The following is a 27,371-nucleotide window of genomic DNA, read 5'->3' on the forward strand; positions in this document are numbered from 1 at the left end:
GGCATCACCCCCTTTTTTGCATGTAAATTTATCTACTTGTATAAACAGTCCCGTCCCTTCCCTTCCCTTCCCTTCCCTTCCCTTCCCTTCCCTTCCCTTCCCCGTAGCTTCACCAGCCGCAGAGCGCATGCGCGCAGCACCCTCCCTCTCCTCCTTCCGCACCTCCTCTCTCCCCATGACGTCACCAGCGCTCCGCCGCGCCCGTCCAATCAAAAGCGGCGGCTCCCACGGCGCCAAAGCTGGAAAGGGCCGGGCCGGGCTGTGCCGGGGGGTTTCCTCGGCGCCCCTCCCCTCGGGCTCCCCGCCACGTGACCGCGGACGTGGCCGCCCGGGCGGGGGCGATGCCCAGTAGGAAGGTACCTGCGTGCGCGCGGTGGGGGGGGGGGGGGGGGGGGGGGGGGGTAACGGCCGTAACGGACGCAACCGCCGGGGCTCAGCCCCCGCCCTGCCGGCAGAGGGGTGCCGGCCGCGGGCACCGCCGCCGGGTGCTGCAGCGGGGAGCTCGGGTGGCGGCTGCGGGCCCTGAGGCGGCTGGGGTGTCCCCCGCCGTGCGGGTCTAACAGCCAAAGCTTGGCTCTGTTTCTAGAGGAGAAATGTCAAAAGTTTAAAATAAACTTTTATAAGTCATCCAGTAACGCTGTGACACCATACGTATATTCTTCTGAACTTTTTAAAGTTACTGACTAGTGGAAAAACTGCCCTTAGCTGGCAGAGCTGAACGAGCTGGTGTTGCAGCACGATGACAGCTTTGGGTAATAATAATTTCTTGAGTACACAACATCCCTAGTTCAACAGAAATCGTACTGGTCAAAGGAGAAGGCAGTGGTCCTCTCCGTTTGCTGACAAATACATTAAACCGCTTTAAAAAGGAAACCAACCTGACATTTAGGATACAATCATAATACGTTTTAGTTATGTTTTGCATTATTTTGTGAAAGCTTTTCTAAAATACTTCTGATCATTTTTATAGAGTGTGGATTTCTGCCGTTAACAACAGCTCAGCACCAGTTATGAATAAAAAGTGTATTTCAATACCACGAGGGCTTTTTCCTTCAATGTAAGCACATAATTCACACTGTTGCTTACATAACCGTGTATAGTTAAAAAAAAAAAAATACCTTATATTCAAATAGCACAATTGTGTCGGGGTGTCTGTGTGCCCTTACATATGTATCAGTCAATGGCAAGAGCCTCTCATGAACAGTAGCAAAAATCATAGACATGAACTTCCAAAAATACTGGTCCCAAACATCAATAAGAAAAGTATTTTGAATTTCTGTTATTTTTGCTTTAACTGTGTGCTGACAGTGTGGAAGGAGGTATGCCAGGTCACTGTGACTGTGGTCATACAGTTCAGCATTTTTTAATGAATTATTACGGCTTGATGAGATCCCCTCTCAGCTGAGGTCACTTGTGTTCTTGCAAGTTGATTTTAGAAAATAGAAAATGCTGTTTTTCATAGGAATAAAAAAATCTTAACTTGAAAAAACGCCGCCTTTTTTAAAAAAAGGAAATTTTATTTGGAGGCTTAAAGCACCAAGATGTTTCAGTATTTCAAAGTAATGAAAACTTCATTTTCCATCCCGGCTCTGAAAACAGTAGCTATGCTGTCAGGAGTTCAGTGACATGAGTGCTGAGTTTTGCTGAAAATGAGGTCCTGTTGTCAATTTCATCTTCACACTGTCTTGGAATTGGGCTTTTAAAGCCCAAGACTCCTTTCTTTTAATTTCTGAGGTAAAGGGTTAAAGAAACACCACTTGCATGTGAGGTAGATGGTATATTGGTTAAGGCTTTCCTTTTGTTTTTTTTTTGGTGTTTTATGGCACAGCCCCAAGAAAGTGGGATTGTCTGGTGTGTAAGGGGCTGTGCAGTGAGAAGTCTTTGAACATATGTTCCCAGAGACAGCTTCTAGGGTGCTTCTGTTTAACAAATATTTGGCAAAAGTAACCATTTATAGACTGAGTGGAGATGTTCTGGATAGGACCATCTCTTTAAAAATCTCTTTAAATGCATCCTGATATTTGAGATACACCGGATCTATGTGATCTAGCTCTTCTGAGCCCCATTCAGTGCTTTATTTTTTTATACCAATATCTTGGGTTTAGATGTTTCATGCATAACTTTAATAAAGTACACAAGATACATTTTGTGTCCCATTTTTATGCCAGAGGAAAAAGATTGTGATTAACCTTGTTACTTGAGATTAAGAGAACTCACTGTTGGTGCTGCACTTCTTGAGGAACAGCATGCCCTTTGGATAAGCTTTGTTATAAATATTTATTATTGAGAGAAGCAAGTTTCTTGAAATACTGCTTTCTTAGATGCCTAGAAGCAGGCTGGGGCGGAAGCAAAAGCCCTTTAAAACTTTCCATTTCTGTGTACCAGCCGATGTGTTCCTGGTGCGGAGACTCTGGGATGGCAGAGCCCTGCACCGAGGTGTGAGGCTCCACAGGGACGGCTGGCAGAGCTGAGGGTGACGGTGCCTTCCTGGCCATGGGCACGGTCCCACGGTGCCCAAATACCCAGAGCCAAGCAGAGGCCCCGTGGGGCTGTTTCCAGCTTGCTCTTGTCCTGTAACTTTGCATCTATGTGTATGTAACCTTTTTCTGCTGCGCAGTGTTCATACGGCAGCATTTTAATGACATGCTTCTATCAATTACCCGGAGCTGTCGGCAGCGCTGACATCTCTTCAGATTGTAGTCAAGCTGACAGTGCTGGGAAGCTGCTGGAGTGGTCCCACTGGTCCCCGTATCCTTTCTTCAGCTGCTGTTCCAGCTGCGGATAACTGATGCTTCTTCCCAAATAAGCTTTCTGCTCATTTAGTCCCTTGTTGCTACGTCAGCACAGAGCCTGAGGGCCAAGTGCAGGTGAAATGGATGGGGGGAAGGGGGCAAGCAGCACGGGGTGGGACTCCAGTTGTTTCTGGTTTGTTGTGAGACCTTCTGCATTGACATGTCCCCGTAGTGCTGCTCTGAAGATCTGCACAGCACATCTTTATCCAGGCTAGAGAAGTGGAGGATTAGATAACTCCTGTATTAAAAGTCAACTGGAAGCGTGCCCTTTCTGTATGCACCCTAACTTCTCTTCCCTAGGGAGGGGGAGTTATGTGGCTTTTATCCTTCCTGGTTTTATATGGCAACGCCTTTCCACACCTTGACAGTTGTCAACCAACATAATGCTGGCCCTACCTCAGCTGCCATGCCTCTTAGGCCATGCTTTTTTTTTTTTTTTTTTTTTTTTTTTTTGCTTCCATTGACATTCATAGTATAGAGACTAGAGGAATTTTCTGTGAAAAGGGATTTAATGATTTATTTTTAAAGGATAACATGGATGAGGAACTTTACAGAACAGAGTCATTCTCTTAGTTCAGTGTTTATAAGGCTTCCCAACAATAGAAATTCATTACAAAGCCTGGTTTATGTAACTTGGTGCGTGCATTTATGTGGCTTTTTCATTCGTTTGTAACTGCTTCTGCTTTTAATTGACCATCAAAAGTAGTGTATTGTAAACCCGTGAGCAGCTCATAGTGGTGTTACTGGCACAGATGCACATTCTTCAAAACTGGAGTGTCCGGGTTAAGAAACATGCTTAGATGAACCACATTTTAGTCTCCCATGTACTGCAAACTCTGGTCTGCAAAATGTATCTTGCAAAGTCTTTTAGAAGTTACGGAAGCGTATACATAAGCAAGTCTTCCAATGCTTGCCAGGGTGGAAAAAAGGCAACTGAACGAACAAAGCAAAAATTAACAAAGAAGCTGGCTGGAATCTCCCTTTTCAATGAATGCAAATCACTTCAATGTAATTACTTTAAATAATAATAAAAAAAAAGTCCATCTGCTTTTTTACCAGGTGATAGAGGGTTTTAATCTTCACCCAAATTAATGTCTAGGTAATCAGTAGTGGGATTATAAGTAGCACATCATTGTTGATGTGCCCGATACCATTACTGATACTTGTGTAAGTAATCTCAAATGAAGCTTGAAGAGTCAGGCCCTTTGGCAATCTCTCTTACTAATAAACCAACATAGCCATGGCATGAGTTTGAGCATTAATGCACTGTTGCCTCTGCTGTTAAATCTTAACCTGGCAGACGTCATCCATCTGGGGGATGTGGACATGAAGCAATTGTAGCTGACTGGATTGAGACCATGCTATGATTTGACACAGAACCAAAAAATGGGCCTTGACATGCTTCAGTTAATATTTCCCTTATCCATGTCTTCTGGGCAGAGGCAGAATAATACCCAGAGGACAGCAGGATGTTTAAGTGTTCTGGAAATGAAGGGTCAGGCAACATGGTCACTCGGAGGAATATAAGATTTCAATACTCTATGTAATAACGTTAACTGTTTTTGTTTAAACTGCTGTAGCCTCCTTATTTGACATCATGTCCTTATAATTGTGCTCTTGGTTCCTCATTTAGTAGTCAATCAAGTTCAAGGTTGTACTGCTTACTGTTTAAAAAACAAACAAAAAAAGCATAGAATCACAGAATGGTTTGGGTCAGAAGGGACCCTAAAGATCCCCCCAGTTCCAGCCCCCTGCCGTGGGCAGGGACACCTCCCACCAGACCAGGTTGCCCAAGGCCCCATCCAGCCTGGCCTTGAGCACCCCTAGGGAGGGGGCATCCACAGCTTCTCTGGGCAGCCTGTGCCAGTGCCTCACCACCCTCTCAGTGAAGAATTTCCTCCTAACCTCTAATCTGAATCTATTCTTTTCTAGTTTAAAACCATTCCCCCTTGTCCTGTCTCTACAATCCCTGACACAGAGTCCCTCCCCAGCTTTCCCGTAGGCCCCTTTAAGTACTGGAAGGTCACTATAATGTCTCCCTGCAGCCTTCTCCAGGCTGAATGACCCCAGCTCTCTCAACCTGTCTTCATATGAGAGGTGCTCCAGCCCTCTAATTGCCCTTGTGGCCCTCCTTTGGACTTGCTCTAATAAGGCCCTGTCCTTCTTGTGCTGGGGGCCCTGGAGTTGAAGGCTGTACTTCAGGTGGGCTCTCAGGAGAGCAGAGTGAAGAGGCAGAATCACCTCTCTCAACCTGCTGATTGTGCCTCTTTAGATGCAGCCCAGGATACGGTTGGCTTTCTGAGCTGCAGACATGTATTGCTGGCTCATGTCAAGCTTCTCATCAACCAACAACCCCAGGTCCTTTTCCTTAGGGCTGCTCTCAATCCACCTGCACCCAGCCTGTATGTGTGTTTAGGATTTGCCCCAAACCAGGTGCAGGACCTTGCACTTGGCCTAATTGGACCTCATGAGATTCGCACAGGCCTGCCTGTCCAGGTCCCTCTGGATGGCATCCCTTCCCTGGAGTTGTTAACTGCACCACCCAGCTCGGTGTCATCAGCAAACTTGCTGAGGGTGCACTCGATCCCACTGCCACATCACTGATGAAGATGTTAAACCATGCTGGTCGCAGAATATATCTGTTATATGGGGACAGTTTGACTTTGGTGATTACCTCTTGTAGTAGGTGCTTAGCTGTGTAAATACACACAGCAATTTTAGAAAGGGTTCTTAGCAAGGCCAGCTGCCATCAGAGGAAATTGCAAACCCTATTTGTTCTGCTTGAGTCTTCACACTGCACAACAGGACTGGCTGGCTGGAGGGTGAACCAAGATACTGCTCGTTGTATGTTTTTGGAATGTACCTGTTCCATTCTTGTCAGCACTCAAAAGATCTAGAGGAAACAAATACACATGAGCAGATGAAAGCTGCCCCAGACTTTTTTTTTTTTTTTTCCACTTGTTTGTTCTAGGTGTATGTTACTGTCCTGGTTGACCAGCCTGGCTGAAGATGTATGTGCTGATTGACATAACTTTGAAGTAACTTAACGAACACAACTAACATAATATAACTTTGAAGTAACTTCTAAAGTAGGAACTTTAGTGGCTTGAGAAAAACTATATCAATAAAAGAAAGACCCATTCAGGAAGATACAGCCAAAATTTTCTGAAATTTTCTAATTCTAAAATTTCAGTAGCAGAGTGTGCTGAGATCTTTTATCATGCTCAAGTTTGATTTCTGTGTGAACTGGTATGGCATCTTACAGATAACAGCTTAAGCTGTTCTCAGATACCAAAATCTAGTGCATCAAATTAGCTCTGGATGCTAATCAAGACCCTGTTTTCATAACTTGCCTGTAGTCCAAATGACTTCCAGCATTACACGTAAGGAAAATGTGACAGTTAATCTATCACTTTTGAGAAACTGTTAGGAAAAGAAGCATAATTGGTAAAGCTGAAAGAGTTCGGTGAGGGGCTCTTGGTGTCTTTGCTTGTTAATTTTTTTAATGGGCATGTGGGTATTGATTATTTACTTTGATTACCTATATAGCACAGGATTCAGTCAGACTAAATGTGAGTTTGAAGGAATTATTTAGTTAAAATGTATTTTACTGAGCTGCTTCTGTTTAGGATAAAATTGTCAACTTCATTGGGCACCTAACAGGTATTGGAAGTGTAATGTAGATCAACAGAAAATAGTTTACTTCTCAGATGGTAAATTTACCCATGACATTAGGGTTATCGTTATTACATGGTGTTGCATTAAAAAAATGGTCGCAGATGTTCAAGACTTTTTCCATCTTATTTAAAAATTGAATTTGTTTGCAAGTATTCAGAAAAAGGGGATGTTTAGATTAAGAAAACTTCACTTAAAAAGCATTACATGTATACAGTGTTTTTAATGGGTTTGTTTTTCCTCATAGCGGAAGCGATTTTGGAATGCAGAATGTACGCCCTTCCCAGACAAGACACCACTTCAGCTGAAAAAATCAAACATCAGGACATCAGTGGCTTCTACTTCAATTTCCAGCGCATGGCTTAGGTGTGGGGATGGCTTTCAGAGCACTTCTGTCCTGGAGGTAAAATGCCAGTGTACTTAACAGTGCAAAAAAGAGATACAAAATGACAGTTAAAGCAGTTCTATACTTGACTGAATTATAAGATGTCATCCTTCTTGGTGTTGTTTCCCAATTAATAGTATATTGTTACAACTGCCAAGGTAGACAAAAATGGAAAGCTAGGCTACCCAAGAGCATTGTCTACACTTCTTAGCGTAATTCTCAGAGTATGTTAACGTGTTATGTTCTAGATAGTACTTAGGAATTGGGTAAGTTCAATATTATGCTTAAATTACTTCTGTATCCTTCCCATTTGGGATGGGAAACTGCATCAACAATAGTTTGCATTGGAAGCATTTTTGTTAGATCTAAGGAGTATATTTGCAACAATAATTCACTGTAGGAAACTCTGCTTTTTGATGACCTTGCAGATTCTGCTTTGAATGATACATCAAATTAAGCTTATTTTTTTTCTACATTGGTCTTCTTGTTCATGAATGGAGATGTTTAGCCAGCTATGAGTGAGAAAGTGCTATGTACTGAAAGTAATCTTCAACTGTTTTGTTTTTCCTTTATTTTTATTTTTTTCCTGGTACTGAGCAGTCGTGGGATTTAATAAAAGCAGAGACATGACCACTGAATGCTTCTTTCTGTAACCCTTGAGTAGGGCACATGCTTTATTATGCTTCCTGCCCACTTTTGACATTTTAATTCTGGAAACAGTGGCTTTTATTCCGTGCAAGGCTAGACGTAATTCCTGTTGTACTCACAGTAAGTTTTCATTGCTTCACAAAGCAATGAAAATTGAGTTTTTATTTTACTGTTCTCATGGCATTGCAGTGTAGTAGGACACCAAAAAAAAATGGTGTGAAGCTTTTAAGTTGTGGTGGTTGTATAATAACAGTTCTGAGTATATTTATCCTTAATATATTTCTTGGTGATTAAATATCTTTCTCTCTCTCTCTCTCTCTAGTCAATAAGACCTACTGATAATAAATCGAAGACCAAGAAGCAACTTGGACCACTGTTAGCAACTGCTGAAAATGCATCAGGTATTGTACAGCTGTTTCACGTTTAGCATTGTGAAAGACTTTCACTTTGTTTTGCCCTGTGTCAAAGTAGAAGTTGGCTTAAAATACTGTTTATTTTCTACTTCTGTTATTTTAATTAGAACCTAATTTTGATAAGAGACACAATCTTGATGCTGTTGTGATTAGACTCTTCTCTTTACCTAGAGTGCTAGTTCTGCAAAACTATGGGAACTTTAGCTGTTGCACTTGAACAGATTGGGGAGTATCACTAGTGCTGTATATAGTGTGGGTTCTAGCAGGGACAGGGTATTTAAATTCTTCACATTTTTAAGAGAATGGAATGAAAAACAACCCATAGTAGCTGTCTAGATAAAGGGTGAAATAATCCTCTTCTGCTTAGAGACAGACAAGCAGGCATGAAAAAAGTATGTATTTTGTAAGTATAAGCAATAGATGGTAAAACAGAATTTTGTTGACCTACTTTGGCAGTCTTCTACACATACCTGAATCTGTTCAATATTGTGATTGGGGAAAAAAAGAACTCTAGGCATAATGAAGAGGAGGAGGAGGACTTACTGACTGTCTCAAATTCTTTGACTTTTAGAGTCCAGAGGAAAGGAAAGAGGGCAGTGTCTTCAGTCTTTGCTTCTACTTGCTCCAGCAGCAGTAGAGCTGCCTCTTAGGGTTAAAATACTGGGAACCTTTTGTCTGCCTTTTGGGGTTCAAAATCATACTTTACCAGACTTCTGAAAAGAACCTCTCTGTGTTCATGTTGCAGGAGGAGATGCAGATGATTCTCTTCTGCACCCTGTGCCTAATTTCAAATCCCCACTAATCGTCTAAATTTCTTAAATCTGCCTAAAAAGCTGTGGTAGTAGTGGAAGTAGAAACTGCTGCTTTATTATGATTACTAATTCTAGAATGCTCAGCTACAAAGCATTAATCCTTTTCTCTTTGATTTCATTATTAAAAATCGTGGAGAAAGGTATTTTGTGTTTTTGAAATGATAAATTTAAATTGAAGAGCTATTCTTTGTTACTCCTGAAACTTTTTTTTTCCTCTCAGGACAAAACTGGCAAGTTATCTCTACTGATGACATACTTATATTCATTTGTTATTTGCTGTATAAAGTGAGAGAAATCTAAATACAGAATCTGAGGACAGTCTTTAAACCATTTACTATTTTAAAAGAGCGTATGTGGGAGGATTGAGGCTGTGTGTAGAGGACACAGAGACAATCATTACTTGTTCTCACTCTGCTGAAGGACTGATTGATAGCCTCTTTGTACAAAAGAAAGTGGTAGCATTTATCCTGGAGAATCAAAATGAAATTAACACATGTATGTATAGGAAATAAATGTAAATTCCAGTATTGGTTGCTGATGCTTGGTGACAGAACTAATAACACTTCTTCCAGTTCAAGAAGAATATAGCTTAATTTTTAAGGATTTTAAATTTAACAATATAACATTTCTGTAACGATCTAAAACTTTGCAATTCTCTAATAGGATCTGCTGCTGAAGGCTCTAAGGAGGCTGAACACATAATATGGACCTCTAGTGGCAGTGATTTTTCAGATAATGAAAATAAAACATTGATTCCAAGGTTACACAGCAAAAAAAGTCTCACTGAGAAAATAGAGAAGTCACAAAGCAGATGTGATTTATTGTTAGAGGACAGAAGTGATGAAGGTAAGTTAAAACGCAAGCAGATTTGTCAAGGAGCCTTCTGACAACTTCAAGTGCTGTGATGAAAATACCTTGAGGTCATTCTGGCAAAATGACATGATTTAACCAAAATGGGATTAGATCATTTGGAGGGTTTTTCATCAATTTTATCTGAGTATAGCATAACCTCTTACTATAAATTATATATTAAAAAAAATTAAACTTTAGAGTGAAGGAGTATGGCTGAACAATTTATACCTGGAGTAAAGCATGCCAGATTTTTTTTCAATATATTATGGTTTATTTGTTCCATTTCCTTTTCTGTGCTGTGATATCCATACTGGGTTGTAAATACCTTCCTCTGCCCTTTTTGTTCTAGTAGTGATATTGCTGTCTGCATTTACTGAATAGCTGTGGTAGGCTTTGCAGCTGCAGATAGCATCATTTTCTGTGGCATGAGTTTTAATTTCAGTACACAGTATTCCTTGTTTTCTCTGTTAGCTGTATTGTGCAAGCAACCATGACTTTTGTTCCTATGGCCTACTTTCTGTTTCATGGAGCAGGGGTTGATGAGGATAAATTGATTAAAAGTGCAGTTGAAGACAGAAAAATCTTTACTTGTGTGATCTGTTACATAAGATACTCAATTTGCATTAGAACTTGTTAAGAACTATTTTCGTTGTGACTACTTCAGCTAGATCTTCAGCATTTTAGGCAAACTTCAGATCCTGGTTATCTGGCAAAGTGTTCACAGAGCACTGAGATGAGCAAAGGGATCGACTGACTGACTTGTGTGTATGTAACTGGCTATGCACATTCCTTTGGTTTAAAACATTGAGTCTCCCTACTTCTTTCATCCTTATTTCTGGCATGGATTTTATGCTGTCATTGATAGATCTGATGGTCATCTGTTCTAATTCCTAGTATTTTTTTTTTTCCTTTTTAAATGGAAGGCTGTTGATTTTCTAGGCTGCAATCTAATTGTCACCAGGAATCTCTAAACCTGCCATTAATAGCGTTGTATTTCACTTGTCCCTTGCACCCCTAATAATGCATGGTTTACTAACAACAAATATACCAAGCAGATTTTATTTTTTTGAGACAGTATACCAGTATACAGACAGGGACACCAAGCTTTTCTTTTCACCTGTTTCTATTAATTTATCCTAAATAATCTTCTGTCTGATGTGCTTAGAGGTTTGGTTTGCAGACCTGTGTATTTAGCCATGGTGTTTTTAGGAGGTTGCCATTTCAACCGGCTTTTTTGTTTCCTCTGTGTGGGTTACTACTCATAGCAGATGTTCACTTACATTGGCTTTTCAGCTCTTACAGGTCATGGTCTGATGTGTTTGCTTAAAACAGTTAATTCCAAACAAGTAAACTTGGAAAATCTAATGCAACTGAACAACAACAACAAATGCAAACCACCACCAAAAAGGAACACATAACTAAAACTGAGGAAAATTAATAACTAAACTAGCTACTTACCTAAGTAGTTAAAAATATTGCTTCCTTATGGGTCAGTACTTTTTTTTTTTTGTATTTTTTATCTTCACAGAAGCTTCTATTGTCTACTAGTAGGTTTCAGACTTTATTATGAGGTGCACAGGATCACAAAACAGTTCAGTATAATGACTAGTTGAACATATGTAACAAAATACATTGCATTTTTCCCAAGTTAGGGATGATTAACATTTTAATATGTTTAAATTCATATTAATGAATAATATATGGATGAATAAATTATTTTTGCAAATTTTCTTTAGATGAATCAGAGTTCATTGACTGGGAGAAAGATAGTGATTCTACAGATAAATTTGATGGATCAGAAAAAGATGACAGTTCACTGGAGATATCGGACTCAGACTCCTGCACAAATCTTAATTCTCTGCCTGTCAAAGAGGAGAATGATGAACTACATGAGGTAAGAAACTGTGTTTTTAAAAAAAAATATATAAAGATTCACTAGTTATTGTAGACATTCACAAGAATGTCAAGGTATTTTATCTGACTGCTGAACAAACAATGTCCCACACCTAGAAATTGGTAGTGTGGCCACTGAGTCACAGGATTACTGAAGCAGGAAGGCGCTTCTGGAGATCATGCAGTTCAACCCCTCTGCTCAAAGCTGGGTCTGATAGAGCAGGTTGCTCAGGGTTGTCTGGCTGCGTTTCAAGCTTCTCCCAAAGATGGAGCCTCCACAACCATTCTGAGCAACCTGTTTAGTGTTCAGTCACTCTCTGAGTAAAGAAGTTTGTTACATTTAAATTGAATTTACTGTATTTCAATGAGTACACAAAAAGGTGATCAAGTGGATAGATTTCTTACCAGAAATTTGATGATCTGGTTTCTTTATAGCCCCTGTCTAATGGCTGCCTTTAGAAGGTTGATGTCGAGTGGGTGTGGGTAAGATGACTACCTATTTCTTTGGAGTACTTTGATACCCTAGCTGTATAAGAAGCCAGTATCGTGAATAGAGCATATTCTCAGAGTTGGGATGTGGCAAGGGACTAATACAGGACTTGCTTTTCAGTGATGAGGATTGGAGAGCTCAGGAAAGGGGCAGAAATAAATACTGAATCCTATCAGCTAAGGTCTGGTAGTATTTCTGTCAGAGAGGTGTATTGTTCTGTTTTTAACTCTAGAAAATACAGCTGTTAATTTGTAGGAAAGCATGCTGTATCAATTAAAGAATAAATGGCAGAAGTTTGTAACCGTTATTTAATATGTTATAAAGAAATGACTTGTACTAAAGGGCTTGAGATTTAACACCATCCTAGGTAAGGTCAAGATGTAACCTCCTGCCGGATGTGAGGGGAGGCCAGAGGAAGGCCAGCAGAGTGGGCTGGCTTGTAAGGTGTTACGAGGGCAGGCCAAAGGCACTGGTGTTGCTTGACTGGGGGAAGACTGAGGAGGACTCTGTGCTCTTCCACCTTCTGAGGAGCGGGTAGCAGCCGACTGTTGGCCTGACCCTTCTCAGAGGTGCCTGGTGAGGGGAGAGGCATCCAGCACCGCAGGCAGCAGGGAGGCTGCCGATGGCTGCGCGGACGGCCTGGGCTCCCCAGCGAGGGTGGCCGAGCGGCACCTGCCGGCTGCCGGCAGAGGGCGCCAGAGGCCGGGCTGCGAGCCGTTCCCTCCTCCGCGGGCAGCCTGGCGAGGCTTGCTCCCAGTTACCCGCCCAGAGGGGCTTCCTTAACGCGCCTGGGAGCGGGCGCGGGAGGAAGTTCTGCCTGCAGGCTGAGAGCCGTCTCCAGCTTCCCCGCCAAAGCAGTCCAATAGCAGCGTCCTGCTGCCTTGCTGAGGGTATCTCCTGGTTGCAGGCAGAGGGTGGAAATAACCAAGTGGATCTGGACATCCCGTGATACAGCATGCTGTCGTGTTGACTCATGTGACCTGGCATCTGGCTGTCTCACGTGGATGGTGGTAGCAATTTAGCATCCATTGCTCAGAGTTCGCCATGGGTTAATTGAGTATTTTTTTAAGGTTCTTGAAGAATTTATTTAAAATAGCACAAGTCCTGGGCAGCAGTGTTAGAAGAGAACATCCAGTCCATATAAACCTGGGAAAACAGACCTGGCATTTATGCAAGCCATTAAAGTTCCACTTCTATTATACTGGCATGATTTACTCCATTGTAGATGGAAAGTTGGGCGAATGCTATGAGACACTGAAATAATAGTAAATGGTGCTCAGGAGAGGGTTCATTTGGATGCAACCATACTGAAATAATCAGGTTTTAATCTTAACCAGAATAAGCTATGCTACTACAAAATCTGGGGGTAAATTGGGAATCTCAGGATCCCTTTTCAGGTTTCTCTTTCCTGGTCAGAGTGCCATGCTGTGGGAATTTCCATGGGTGGTCAGCCTTACCAGTAAACTTTCTTCTGGGAATTTGGTGTATGCAGGAGGTGAAAGCCCCGGCGATCACAGTGTCATCTGCATTATTTGTTTTGTTTTACTTCAGATATGCTATTTTCCTAGGAAACATTGCAGGCAAGCTGTTTTAGAGGATTCCAAGAGAGAACACAAAAGAAGTGTTTGCTATTGGAGGTCATTTGCTATATGAGTATTCTTCAAAAAGGCCTCTTAATTTTGTGGCTTAGTTCATGGTGGGGAAAGGAAAAAGAGCCAAATGTTGATATATCATCATTTTTGTGGTATTTACTAAATCTCTGGAACCTAATGGAGTGTGTGGATAACCAAAAGACCATGAAATTTATTTTACCCCACTTCAAAATATGCCAAATACCAAGAGGTTCTAGAGGTTTAGGATTGCTGCCAAATATCTTTATTGTAGTATTTACCCATGGTAAGAACATGATAGGTTTCTACTGGGAAATGAATAACTTTATAGCTGTTTTTTCCCCTAATATACCAATAGATCTAATTTGAAAATTACTTCTATTTAATTAACTACGTAGAAAGACTGGATGTATTGTTTCTGAATGAGGGTATAACTCTTGTTTTTGTGTCAGGTGTAAAACTACAGTCCCATTTCAGTTTGTGTTCCATCTTAAGTCACTGTGCAGTGTCTTTCTTATCAGCTAGCTGCCTCTGACGTGTAAAGCTACTTGACAGAAGGTAATGAGGAAGGCAAGTTGAATCTTGTCTTGTGGTAAGCAACTGTTAGCTAATTTCAATTCAATCGAGAATTATTGGGGGGGAAGTCTATGGAAAAGAAAAAAAGACATGGTCATGCTTTACTTTCCTTCATATCTCGTTAAAGGATGAAATTTCTAATGCATCACCTTTTACTTAAGCTGATAAAGAACAAAGATCTGGCAAGACCTGATCCCAGAAGATTTTACTCTGAGTGTTTCTCTGCTCTGTTACCTGTGGAGGATGCCCAGTTGCTTTCTTTCTTGGGGACTGTGGTGCTCTGAATAAAGATTAACCATTAATGTTATTTTTCAGCATCCATGTTTTCCAAAAGAGCACCATCTAATCACCTCAGAATTGTTCTAACACAATTCTGTGCATTGGTAATGACTACTTTTCCCTGACTTGTGCAGAGGTCCTGTCTCATGCTCTAAAAATCGGTATTTTGTTAGAATTATTAATCTCTGAATTATATTTGATTTATAAATATTTTAATGTTGGGGATTACATAAGATCTCTTAGATCCATTAAATGGTTTGAGTGAGAGGGGACCTTAAAGATCCCCTAGTTCCAACCCCCTGCCATGGGCAGGGACACCTCCCACCACACCAGGCTGCCCAAAGCCCCATCCAGCCTGGCCTTGAGCACCTCCAGGGAGGGGGCATCCGGAGCTTCTCTGGGCAGCCTGTGCCAGTGCCTCACCACCCTCTGAGTGAAGAATTTCCTTCTAACATCTAATCTAAATCTCCCCTTTCTTTAGTTTAAAGTCATTATTCCTTGTCCTATCACTCCACTCCCTGACAAAGAGTCCCTCCCCAGCTTTCCTGTAGGCCCCCTTTAGGTGCTGGAAGGCTGCTATAAAGTCTTCCTGGAGCCTTCTCTTCTACAGGCTGAGCAACCCCAGCTCTCTCAACCTGTCTCCACAGGAGAGGTGCTTCAGCGCTCTGATCATCTTCATGACCCTCCTCTGGACTCATTCTAACAGGTCCATGTCTTTCTTGTGCTGGGGACCCCAGAGCTGAAGGCAGCACTGCAGGTGGGGCCTCATGAGAGCAGAGAGGGAGAATCACCTCCCTTGATGTGCTGGTCATGCTTCTTTTGATGCAGCCCTGGATAGGATTGCCTTTCTGGCCTCAAAGCACACATTGCTGGCTCATGCTGAGCTTCTAATTACCCAGGTTCTTCTCAGGGCTTCCCGCTGTCCATTCTCTGCCTAGCCTGTGTTTGTGCTTGGGATTGTCCCAACCCAGACATAGGACCTCGCACTTGTTGAACCTCATGAGGTTTGCACAGGCCAACCTTTCCTGCCTGTCCAGGACCCTCTGGATGGCATCCCTGCCCTCCAGCATGTTGACTGCACCACACGGCTTGGTGTCATCAGTAAACTTGCTGAGGGTGCACTCGATCCCACTGCCATGTCACCGACAAAGATGTGTAGTGTCGGTCACAATTACTGACCTGAGGGATGCTACTATGTTTTAGTGCTGTTATAGGTGAACTCATGTCTCCTGCCATACTACCTCCCAGAGTGGGAACTTTCTTTGTCCCTATGTGCTGAGTGGCATCACCTTCCACACTTGAATCCCTCAAAATGTTTTTTTTTTTAAGTTAAATGCTGGCCTACATTTAATGATACAGAGTATGTGAATTGTGTCTCAGAGTCTTCTTTCTTTTTGTCCTGTGTTGTTTCTACTTATTGGTATCTTATGGATGGCCAGATGTGCATGCTTTATATGGAATCATAGAATCATTGCGGTTGGAGAGAGAGATGACCTCTGAGATCATCTGGTCCAACCATCACCCTACTCCCAATGTCAAATATGCAAGGCAAGAGTGAGTTATCCCAGAATGGTGTGAAGGAGAGGTTTTTGTCCTTTATATAGTTTAAGTATAGGAATTAGGCATTCATCTGTACTTGCTATGCAGCATTAGTAAAATTTAACTTGTTACTGCAGATACTTTGTTGTATAACACACTAATAAACTTGCCTGCTAATCTTGGTGTCTAATGTGGCTGAAAATGTATCAAAAAGCCACATGATGAAGAACTTGTTTCCTTTAAATACAGATTGAATGGTAATAACCCCAAAGTGTCTTGCTGTATGATGATAAGCAGTTGAAGAGAATCGCCACGTTTTACGTTTCAAAACTTTGTTTGATGAATCACCACTGTGCTGTCATTCTTCCTTGTTGCAGTTTGCGTGTGCTGATAACGGGAGATTTGATGTGATGTTTGTGTAGTGTTGTTCAAAAGTTAATTTTCAGGTTTTCTGTGAGTGAAGGGAACAAGTTGAGATTTTTTTTCCTGTGGATGGATACATGTTGATTTGTCTTGCACCTGAGGCTTTTTCCAAAATTGGGTCCAGTCAGTTGCTTAGTATGTTGATTTATTGCTGTCTTAACATTTTTTTAAAAAAAGACTTTCTCCATGGTGTTAAAAGGGGGGATTCAACACAATGATATTTTGAAGAGAACCTTTTAAGAATGAATAGAAGAGTCATGCATGGCCAAGATTTTGCTAATATTTTTGGCCCTGCTTTTATGTCCTGCTCTCTTGATCCATTACAATGGTAATTAGAACTATCATTGGCCTGGTAATTAGCCTGGTAATTAGAATGGAGTCTAGAACTATTGTTGTGTAACTGAACTTAAAATAGGTTATCTCAAGGTAAGGAATCGTTATTATGGCAGATGGAATTTGTGTCATCCTGTCTGACTGATGACTTAGCGCTGATAAAGGATGCTGGTACGACCCTGTTGTTGCAAACAATTACTTTTGTCAGCCCATTACCAAAGGAAGCTTGCTAGAATATACACAAGAACGTGCACGAGCTTACTAATTCTGAGAGTGTACTTCATGGGATATCTCGGGCTGGAACAGACTCCGGATGTCTCTGATGCAAGCTGCTCAAAGCAGGCTGAGGTGCAAGGTCAGACAAGGTTGCTTAGCGCTTTATCCGGTGCAATCTTGGAAAACTCTTAAAATGGCATTTGCACAACCAGTCTGGGCCATGTCCTTCTTCCTTCTTTGCCTGCCTCTTCCCTGTCTCCCCTCAGAAAAGTGAACCTCGCTTTTCTGGATAGAACTGGTGTCTTCTAGCAGGGCTCTTCGGGTGGACCTTTTAGCAAGACCTATTAGTCAAGACTACAAGTCAGTAGCAGTGCAGGAATAAATACCATTTGCATTCATGTTGGTGAAATGGAGTGATTTATGCATGGACTACTGAACAAAACTGAAACTGTGCCAGTGGTTTTCTGCTACAGGCATGCTGCTGCATCTCGTCATCCAGAAAGGAAACCCCAAAACATTTTTTCATAGTCACAGCTAATTGCTCCCTTCTCAGCATTCTGTTTCAGTGATTTGCTCAGATTATCAGAAGAGAAAATTGCGTGTTTCTGGGTGAGCTTTGGCTATCTGTGTTGTGACTGAAGTCTTAAGTCTCTAGTTAAGCAAAGACCCCATTAATTTTAAATCAGGATCAGAGGTATTACTTAAGCTAATACCTGACCGGTTCAGATGTTCCTTGCTTTAATGGTTAGAAGTATTTTGGGCTACAAAGAAAAGTCTTCCCAAGAGATAGCAGTTCAAATCTCTGTTTAGCCAAATTATCTTGTTACCTTCCTTGGCAGTGGTTCAGGCAGCCCTGTGAGTGACTGGACACTCGGTGCCTTTTCTGCCCTATAGGGATGTTGTAGGGCCATGGTGCCCGTTTTGTGGGTAGCTTTTCACCACAGTTGTCATAGATGCTTCTGTGTGCTTGCATATGTGTTTGTATCATCTTGTACGTGATCCAGTGTCCCTGAGGTAGCAGGGCTTCTTTGAGCTTAGCTTGTGAAATTCCCTGTGTGTTTTACTATCTAAATATAAAAGAGTCCCGAACACCACATCCTGGGTGTACCAAATCTGATGAACTGCAGGAGTTACCGCAGTGACATAAACAGGCTTTAGATCCTGCTGCCTTGTGCTGCCATTCCAAGGCCGTGTTTTTGTTGTTTCAAACTCCGGGCTGTTCGTGTGCGCTAATCCAGCTCCTCCGCTTTGTTTAAGTTCAGGCTTCAGCTGGGCCGCCTGTTCTTTCTTGCACAGCTCTGGAGAGCAACAACTTTAAGCACAGTTGACAGCATTGCTATCTCTGCCTACACGTATTGAGTGCCCCCCTCTCTGCTGTCTTCCCCTCTTCATCCCCCTCTTCCCCACATTCGCTGTTTTGTTTTAAACAAGACCACAGTGGCCTGTGGTGGTTTTCCTGTGGCTGCATTCCACGGGAGGGATCTGGGTTTTCTCAGGCCTGGCACCTCTCAGCAGCGTGACTCTCTCCAGAATATTGCAGAGGGGCTTCACGAGTCCTAGGGACAAGCAAGGAGGTGTATGCTTTGCCCTGACCTTGGACTCAAGAGGTGAAGCCAAAAAAAAAAAAAAAAAAGGGTCTCACGTGTCTCCCTTCCATAGCCTTGCACCAGAAGAGGCTATAGGAGAGGGTGGAGCATGCACCCCTGGGAGCACACTGCTGTCCTCTGGAAGCAGGGAAAGGCTAAAGCCAGGAGAGTTAACAGTGTTGGTAGGAGATTGAAGGCCTTTGTCTTGTTCCCCAGCTCTGACAAGACTCTCCCCTCACCATTACGGACCATTTGCTTATAGTTTTGCACTCTGCAAAGAATCACGAGGATGGTGAGGAAGCTGCTGGGTTTTGTTTTGTCTAAATCTGCCTTCCAAACTAATTCCTAACAATGTGTTTTGGGACTCCTCAGGCCAGATTGGAGGACAGATTAGTTGGAATTTGTTTGAAATCTTTTTTGAGGCAAATGGTGGAAGAAAAAAAAAGAGGAATACATAGGCTCAATCTTAGCTGTTTGTTCTGATAAATGTACTTTCTAAATACTGTGCTTCTGGAAAGAAACCAAAACAGAGGAGCCAGAAACATCAGCTAATGGCTTCAATTTTGTTTCCATCCACACAAAGGGGTCTGTGTACTGCAAACTGAACTTTGTCTAAAAGATTTTAGAGTTCGTTTAACAACTCCTGGGTTTTAATCTGTCTTGTGGCTCGTTACTTTGTTTTAAAATTACTTTTATAGTGGTCCCGTAGCTGTTTGTCACCCACTGCGCCAAATCATTGCATCAGATTAAGGACCAAGTACATCAGAGAAAGTAAAATACTCTTTTATCACCGGGCATGGTTGTTGCATCCAGTGGTGGAAAAAACATTTCTTGTCCATTTAAGGTACCTTGAGCTGTTGCAGGCTGTATCTGTCACAGGCTGAACTGTACTGGTCTAGCAGGTTGTCACAGCAATACAGGAAAGACGTGTGCCTCTGTCTAAAAGAATAAATGCAACACTATCTATAGCACGCGCAACGCTAAAGAATGTGCAACGCTATCTGTAGCATGGCTATTAAGTAAAAATAAGATATTGCATGTCTAAGGTCATCCAGTTACTGGTAGAATAAGTCAAGCATGATGTGTACCAAATTCATCCAATTATCCCTTCATTTTAAATATCCTTTTGTGTTTCTTTTCTCTTTTCACAAAAACAGAACCATTCCTCTTGTAGTAGGGGCTACTGGTAGAATCTACTGAATTTTGAAGACCTGGACATTAAATGTAGAATACCTTAGAAAACACAAGAAGACCAAAGGTTGGAAGCTGAGAGGTTATTAAAAAGCCTCCACAGCTTTTCAGTGTTTTTGCCTCGCTTTAATGGATGAAGGTCTTGTGTATCTGTCTTTGTTCTTATCTTGCATGGAAGAAGGCAGCTATGTGGGGGGTTCTTTGTTTTGTTGGTTTTTGTGTATGTGTTTTGTTTTTGGTTTTAGTTCATACTACTGTATCCTTGGATTGGAAGGAATGCAGTTTTGTGGTGTGGTATGGAAGAACAGGACATTTGTTCCTGGCTCCCACCACAACATGGAAGTGTGTTAGATAGATAAGAAAGGAGTAAATGAGATCAGAACAAATGGATTAAAACTGAGAATGTTTATGATAAAGCTTAAAGTTGGAAGTAGGAGCTTGTGGGTGGGGGGAGCCTGGCTTTCCTGGGCACAATGAAGAGGTACAGGGGTGGAGCCAAGTCCTGCCTCTCATAGCCAGTTTGGCAGGGTCTGTGTCGTGTTCTGTTGCTCTTGCTTTGTGATAAACAGTTTCTAGACAAACGTCTGAATCATCTGTAGATGACAGTTCAGATCTACCATTCTTTTGTTATCAGGACACTTGCATTCCAGACTAATAACCCTGGTGACTCATTAACCCTTTCTGTGGGGAAGCCCTGTGGAGATGGGCTGGAACTCCAGATCTCTAAATTGTTAGAGAAGACTTCACCTTACTGCACAAGAATCTCTTAGCATACTCACCACAGCTGTGCCAGTTGCATGTAACATGCTCCCACACTTTGTCTTTAACGTGTCGCTTTGCCTTCAAGCTAGGAGAGCAGCCCTGACTGCCTGATGACTTTGTCTTCCTGTCCTCTTCCTGTCCTCAGTCTTTCTGGAAGTTGTTACTTCATAAAGCATCTCTTGCTACTTATAACTTCAGCGCAGCCTTTTTATCCACGTTTCCTGAGCACATGAAGATGCTGCACCTCACGCTCTATTCACTGCTCAGTCCCAACACAGGGGCATGTTTTTTGACTCAGTCCCAGTCATTCTCCACCCACTCAGTCTTCTCTTCCTATCTCGGTCACTATTTCATTCACTTGTCCCCATTCACCCTGACCTGGTCACTGCTGAGTCTCAGTTCACCCGTTCTCTCTTGCCTAATACAGCCATTTAGTTCTGTGTCACCAATATTCTCACCTGGTAGCCACTCTTCAAAAAGGGTAGCTGCAGCAGCTCCTCACATTGGGTGCTTTGCCAGTGTGGTGCTGTTGTTGCAGCCTCCTGTGTTATGCACATTATTTTTCTTATTTCTCTACATGTATATGACTGTACATGTATCTTTCTCATTGTATTGGTGGAGAAAAGCCCTGATCTCCCTTTGTATGAATCCCCATTGGGGCTGCTGAGAAGGTTGCCTCTGAGAGGAAATGCCTTGGTGTTCTGCAGATCCCTTCATGCGCATGGAAAAGGAACCAGCGGAGCTAAGTGAGAAAAATAGACTGAGCTGTCTGTATGTGAAGGTGAACACGATGGGTAGAACGGCTTTGTAAAAAGTGACATGAGTGAAAAGGGGTGAGGTTTCTGCTGGAGCTTAGATACTCTGAAAATCTGCTTGAAAAAAAAAATAAAAAAAAATCCATTAACTTTCCACATCCGCTGTATTTTTGGGTAGTAGTAGTTCTGTTCACAATAAAGAAAAAAAAGTAGTGGAAGTGGGAAAGGTTCAGAGAAAGTTGCTAATACTGATAAGATATATGGAATGTTTCTTGCATGAGAAGAAACTTGGTATAATAGAAACCTTCAGCCTGAAGGATCCCTGTGGAGACGGCATAAAAGAAACCTGTGAATTACAAATAAATAGGAAGTAGTAAATGAAGTGACAAGCTACTGTATAGAGCTAGGAGACATCAAGTGAAACTAGCAGGTCGAGTCATCATTTAAAAGAGGATTATTCATCCCACCATATGCGATCAAGCCACAAAGCTCCCTGTCACAGGGTGATGTGGATGCCAAAAGATTACATAGGTTCAAAACTAATCGGACAAATTCCTGAAAGAAAAACCTATTAAGGATTAAATAAAGATATTGCCTCTAGTTGAAGCCATAAACTGGAGTAAGGGTGACTGCTCTGTGGCAGTTTTGGCACATACTTGCCCATGACTCTCCCCTAAACATCTGACATAAATCATCGTCAGAAACAAAGTATAATGGGCTAGAACTATCCCCGGTAGATTCCTGTACAGCTACTTCCATGTTTGTATGCTGTGAGCTTTCCAGTGTGTACGGATTTTGTCCTCTTCCCATTGCCAGCCTTGGTGCTTCCTCTGTGGAGCAGCTGAGAAGTCAGCATACCAACAGGTGATGCAGCAAATGAACCTTCTCTTGATGCTATGCAGTTGGTACTCCTGGCGGTACTCTTAGCAGCTCTAGTTCTGTCACCTGCTGCTCCGTGAGGCAGTCCTTTTTTCCATGTAGTCTAGTGTACGCTTGCCTCACATTTCTTATAAAGCTTTCTAAACAGATGTAGGGTTGGAAAGGAGCCTTTGAGGCAGCGCAGGTGATGGCTGTAGGGCTCTAGCCAGCCTTGCCTAGAGAAGCTTTTAGCTTCCCTTGAGTGAACTGGTGACAGGCTTCACAGACTCTAATTTTTGTTTGTTTTTTAGCTTAACTGAATGAGGGACAAGTGCAAGGGTAAAGAGCTTTTTTTTCTTCCAACTGAAATCTCTTATTTTTATAATGGGAAAAGCACTAAGGCTTTCATTTTCAAACGTGTATTTGTTGGAGTATGCTTAAGTATCATGAAACTGGAATTTAAAAAAGTGTTGCTGAGTTGCATTGTGAATCTGGTGTGTTCCAGAAATAAAGTGCTTTGTCTAGGATATAAATATATGAAGCACTCTGGGATCTTTTGAAATGAGAGAGCAATATAAGTAGCAGTATAAGAAAAAGTATAAATCCACCATACTGAACTTTTCTTTCTGGAGTAAACAGGATAATTTTGGAGCATTCATGTGAATGTGTGATTGTATAATGGCATGAAATAAAGTTGGAAATAGGTGCATAATTCTCTAAAGTAATAAACATGTTATTCATAAACTGATGGCACAGGGTTTGAGGGTTTTATCTAGCTAGGGGGTTATATTGAGGATTTATCTATCTAGGGTCCTGAATTATAATGGCATTGGGAGAAATGTGTGTCTGTATTAAACATTGTACAGTGGGAGAAAGAGGTTCTCAGTGCAGTTTATGTGCTTTCTGAGCGAGATTATTAAGGCTGTGGTAGACACAGAGATTCATCCTTCAGTACTTCACTCAGTCCCTTTCTGAACCAATGTAAGTTCATAGTCTCCAACCATTTGGGGACAGGGATACCCCAATCTAATAATGCATAATATATTTGACAGGCAGGAAAAAAGGCCTGTTAGTTGTGAAGACTGTAGAAAAAGAATTGTATTTCATACCACCCTATTACTCCTTGCAGACACGTACAGAGAAGAGAATTAACAATATTACGGGCAGTAACATAACAGCATTACAGAGCTGCTTGTAAAACCACATTATATAACTGTATACCAGGAAACTTTGCCAGCAGCGAACTTTAGCTACTGCATTCTGCCTTACGGGACTCACCGGGATCATTCTTCCAACGTAATACACTTCTGTGCTGGGAGGATGTAAGAGCTTTTGGATGGTGTTTATGCACTGGTGTAAAAAAGCCCTCTGCACTAGGAAGGCACTTTGTCATGAGCCTCAGCCTGTAGCTATTGGAGGAGGAGGGGAGAAAAAAGGGAAGAAAGATGTATGTGATCTCTTACGTAGTTTGTGGGGGAAGGTTAAATTGAAAAATACCAAAATATATGTAGACCTCTACTAGGGTTAGGGCATTAGCACAAATTTAGGATGAGGAAATAAAATGGGGCTTAAAACTGGCATTCTCACGCTTTTAAAAGTGAGCTGAATGGCAGATTATAAGATTGGCAGCTCAAACAAAAACAAAAGCAATGTTTTTACAAGAAACAAATCTAGAAGGAAAAAAGTATGAGAGTGATTATTCCCATCTACTTTTCTTTTTACCTTTAGATGCACTTGAGGTTCATTTTCCACATATTTTTTTTTTTTTTCATGTGAGAACAGTAGAACTAGATTTGTAGCATATGTTATTTTTGACTCGTGGTTTATATCACTTGTGATTTAAAGGTTCTGTGATTGCTTTTCTGTAAGAGCGTTTTGTATTTAAAAACTTGGTACTAACCACAGGAGCTGTGGATGGAAAAAGTTGTTAAGTGGGTGTCAGAACAGGGCAGAAGTTTCCTTTCTTAAGTGGCTTTGCAATTTTAGATATATGGTTCCCACAAGTATTGATGGCTCCTTAAATCTGGTGAGCTCAGAAGAGAAACTTAAGTCTGGCAAAATGTCTGTTTTGCTTTATTCTGTGTCTTAAAGCAGCGAAGGAAACATCACTTTCGCTGCTGATGAAGATGAGTTGATTCATCACTTTCTTACGAGTCTAAGTGAAAAATATTGCACATATCTCCTCTGTTCCCTTTGTGTGTGCTGAGTATTTAGAAATGTTTAAGTTAACATTGTCATAGCACAGGTCATTGTGTGGGAAGCTAAATGGAAGAAAGAATTGGAAAAATAATGGAAGGGAAAATTAAATCATGATTTTACATAGTATTAGCAGGTAACAACTTTTATGCCACGCTTTTGCTGTGCAAATCACTTACTACAGACAAGAATGACAGATTTTAAAAAGCATCTCTGTCATACTGTATTATTTTAAAGCACTCCACATCACTTTTTCATATACTTGCAACGTAGCAACTGCCTTGAATGGTCTTAGGCTGGCATTTCTGCATGTTTAAGTTGTGGTTTAATGCAGGAGTTGCTTATGGATCATGGCTTCCAAAATTTGCTTGTGAAGAGGCAAAAAAAAAAAAAAAATTTAAATTCTCTGCCTGTGAACTGCTTGGGTGTTTTTTAATGCTACTCAGCTGTTAACTTAATTGCCATCAATTAATCTGTAAGCATTTTGGAAAGTGGTGGTGGAAGTTTTCTATCTGTCTTGCACGCTCCAGATGCTCTGAACAGTCAGAAGTAATAATGTAGACAGTCAGTCAGCCCTGACACAGTCATAATCCATGTCGTCATGGCAAAACAGAAAAAGTTAGACTACTGGTCGTATGTGTGGTGGTTTATTTTCACATTTTGAGCAGGGAGGGATGATTTAAGAGACTGCTGAATGCTAATTTTTGTTGCTTTGTTGCCATGTGTATTTCAAATGGAAGAACAGCAAATGGATTTAATTTTTATGAGCTTTGCAGCCAGTTGATCATAAAAATTCTTCATCTGCTTCTGAGCAGAACTGTGCTCCAGTTTTAAAGAGAAGAAAAGATAATAGAGCTCGTGTGTTTTCCTAAACTGGGATGGCTGAAATAAATGTCCTTCTAAAGGAGATACCCAAGTGTTTATAGTATTGTAGAGTTCAGCTGGAAGAAAGCACCTTCCAACATTTTATTTTTTTCTCCTCTATCACCATAAGCTTTTTTATAAGCACTTCATTGCTCAGGCTTTTTAGGTGGCACAAAGTCCTTGCACAGTGGTTGCAGCTTATTTTTGTCATTTTTTTTTTTTTTTTCCCAGTACAGGTCTTAGCATAACACTCCTTAACTTTCCTGAGGCTTTTTTAGGCATTGCAGCAATAATACATGAGAATGAAGCTGAAACGATCTGAAAGCTAAGGCTGGTGACCTACCTGGGGGGGCGTTCTGATTTCTTTCTTCACTGACATGAAGTATTAAGATGCATGGTATTAACAGTCATCTGCAGTGTTTGGTTCAAACAGCGATTAGATGGTTTTCTGGGTTAAAAAAAATAAAATAAAAAATAAAACCATTGAGCTAAGTGAAATGAGGCTACCTTAGGAATCTCTGGAGCTGCAAATCATTTCACTCTGGAATAGTGTACGAAGGAAGAAATGTTCACTTGCTTTGTACGTGGTCTTCTCTTTATGCATCTCATATAGCTACTGTCCCAGGTAGGATGCTGATTTCAGCAAGGCTATTGCATGATTCGTTCTCGCTGTTCTTTTTTTTCTTTTCCTTGAGCTCCACAATTTTTTAATTGCAGACTTATTGTATGTTTAAGTCCTCAGCTTCCAGAGGCTGGTTAGCATATTATCTTATGTGGCGTTATGCCAGTGTTTATGGGATTAAAGCAAAAGGAAGTTCTGGTTTGCTGTTTATATCTAAAATGCAGAGTGGATCTGATAGGTTACTTATGAAGTTTCAGTTTCACTCATACCTGATGCCTCAGTCTCTCTGGCACGCTTTAATCTCAATGTATTCAGCTTTTAAAAAAGAATAAGGCTTTAATTTTTGCTAGATAAAATTAGGCTAATTGCACGTGAAGAAATATAAAGACACAATGCTGGAAAAAGTTAGGAAGGAATTTCTTTGTTTTGGTTTTATGTGCCTAACTATGTAGTGCTGCAGTAAGGAGAAAAAAATGATACTGTGGAAAATCAAATCTTGCAAAAAACTCTTAAGGAACAAACAAAAGCACACTAAAGAAATAAAAGCATAATGCAAAAGTGAAGGTGATAGGTTCTGCATAAAGGAATTAACAAAAATGGGAATGAAATTGAGAGTGAAGAAACAGAGCTGAAATTTTATTTAAAGAAGGTGTGATAACAGATTCGTTTTACTACTCTGAAACTCCGTACAGAATCCAGAGGCCTGATCATTTCTATTACGCTGTTGCTGTGATTGAAATGTCAGTACGAGAAGTGCGTTTGCTTAGAAAAATAAGGCAACCTGCAGTAGCTTCTGAAAAACAAAACAACCCCCCCAACCCGAAGCTGCATTTAGTAAAAATAAAAGTATCTAGAAATATGTCCCTATGTTTAGCTGGCAATGGACATCATCTCCTTCACTGCAAACGGTAATAACTTACATTTAATAAATTGAAAGTTCCTGAGTTTGATATGTGCAGTCAGATCGGTGTAATTTGTCTGCCTCTGCGTTTGTCGTAACCACAGGTCACGTAAATTCTGCCGTTCCCCCAGAGATGGCTAGATGCCTTTTCCTTTTACCTATTGACATTACCTACTTGACAGATCAAGTGTTATAAAAGAATAACAATTAAAATGCTTTGCCTTTTAGTATTCCAGAACCCCCAAATCAGTGCTAGCCTCGTTCTGATCTGACATTACCCTGTTTTCACTTGCCCATGGACGTGACTATCTCAGGTGCTTCCTATTCCTCTGAAGTCGTGTCTCTGCTGCTTCTGCACTTACGTCTCCCTGCTGTTACCGATCTGTCCTAGATACTTTTCGCTGACCCCATAAAGGAGTATCTGAGCTATGCTGAAAAATGGGGGAGGAGAAATAGGCAAATGTGTTAGGTTGTCAGGTTGTGCAGCGTTACTGATGTGTCCAGTAAGTACGCTTGGCTTTATTATCAAATGGCCCAGCTATCAAATGAACAAACTGACGTGCTAACGGAGCTAAAAGGAATTGCTGGTCTTGAGTATCTCAGCCCTGTTTACACTTGTTTTTAAGGAGTGACCCATTAGTCTAATCTCCTTTCTTTCAAGTTGATAAATGGCATTATATTTAAGAAAATAAAATATTCT

The 27,371-nt window shown here is 41.3% G+C and overlaps 1 protein-coding gene across 4 annotated transcripts in view; it reads left to right on the forward strand.

Moving 5' to 3' along the window:
- Positions 1-222: 222 nt before the first annotated feature.
- The window catches only part of SPIDR (scaffold protein involved in DNA repair), a 199,909-nt gene continuing 172,760 nt past the window's right edge, over positions 223-27,371 (forward strand). For all 4 annotated transcript variants that reach the window (XR_004748724.1, XM_035319390.1, XM_035319391.1 and 1 more), the window contains exons 1-5: positions 223-356; positions 6,715-6,870; positions 7,823-7,901; positions 9,389-9,571; positions 11,314-11,471. Coding sequence is in view for 3 of the 4 variants with exons in the window: in XM_035319390.1 (XP_035175281.1) it covers positions 342-356; positions 6,715-6,870; positions 7,823-7,901; positions 9,389-9,571; positions 11,314-11,471 (591 nt within the window). In the remaining variant the exon portion in view is untranslated. The remainder of the gene's footprint in view (positions 357-6,714; positions 6,871-7,822; positions 7,902-9,388; positions 9,572-11,313; positions 11,472-27,371) is intronic.

Source organism: Oxyura jamaicensis, chromosome 2, assembly GCF_011077185.1.
Source record: "Oxyura jamaicensis isolate SHBP4307 breed ruddy duck chromosome 2, BPBGC_Ojam_1.0, whole genome shotgun sequence".
Taxonomy (NCBI): domain Eukaryota; kingdom Metazoa; phylum Chordata; class Aves; order Anseriformes; family Anatidae; genus Oxyura; species Oxyura jamaicensis.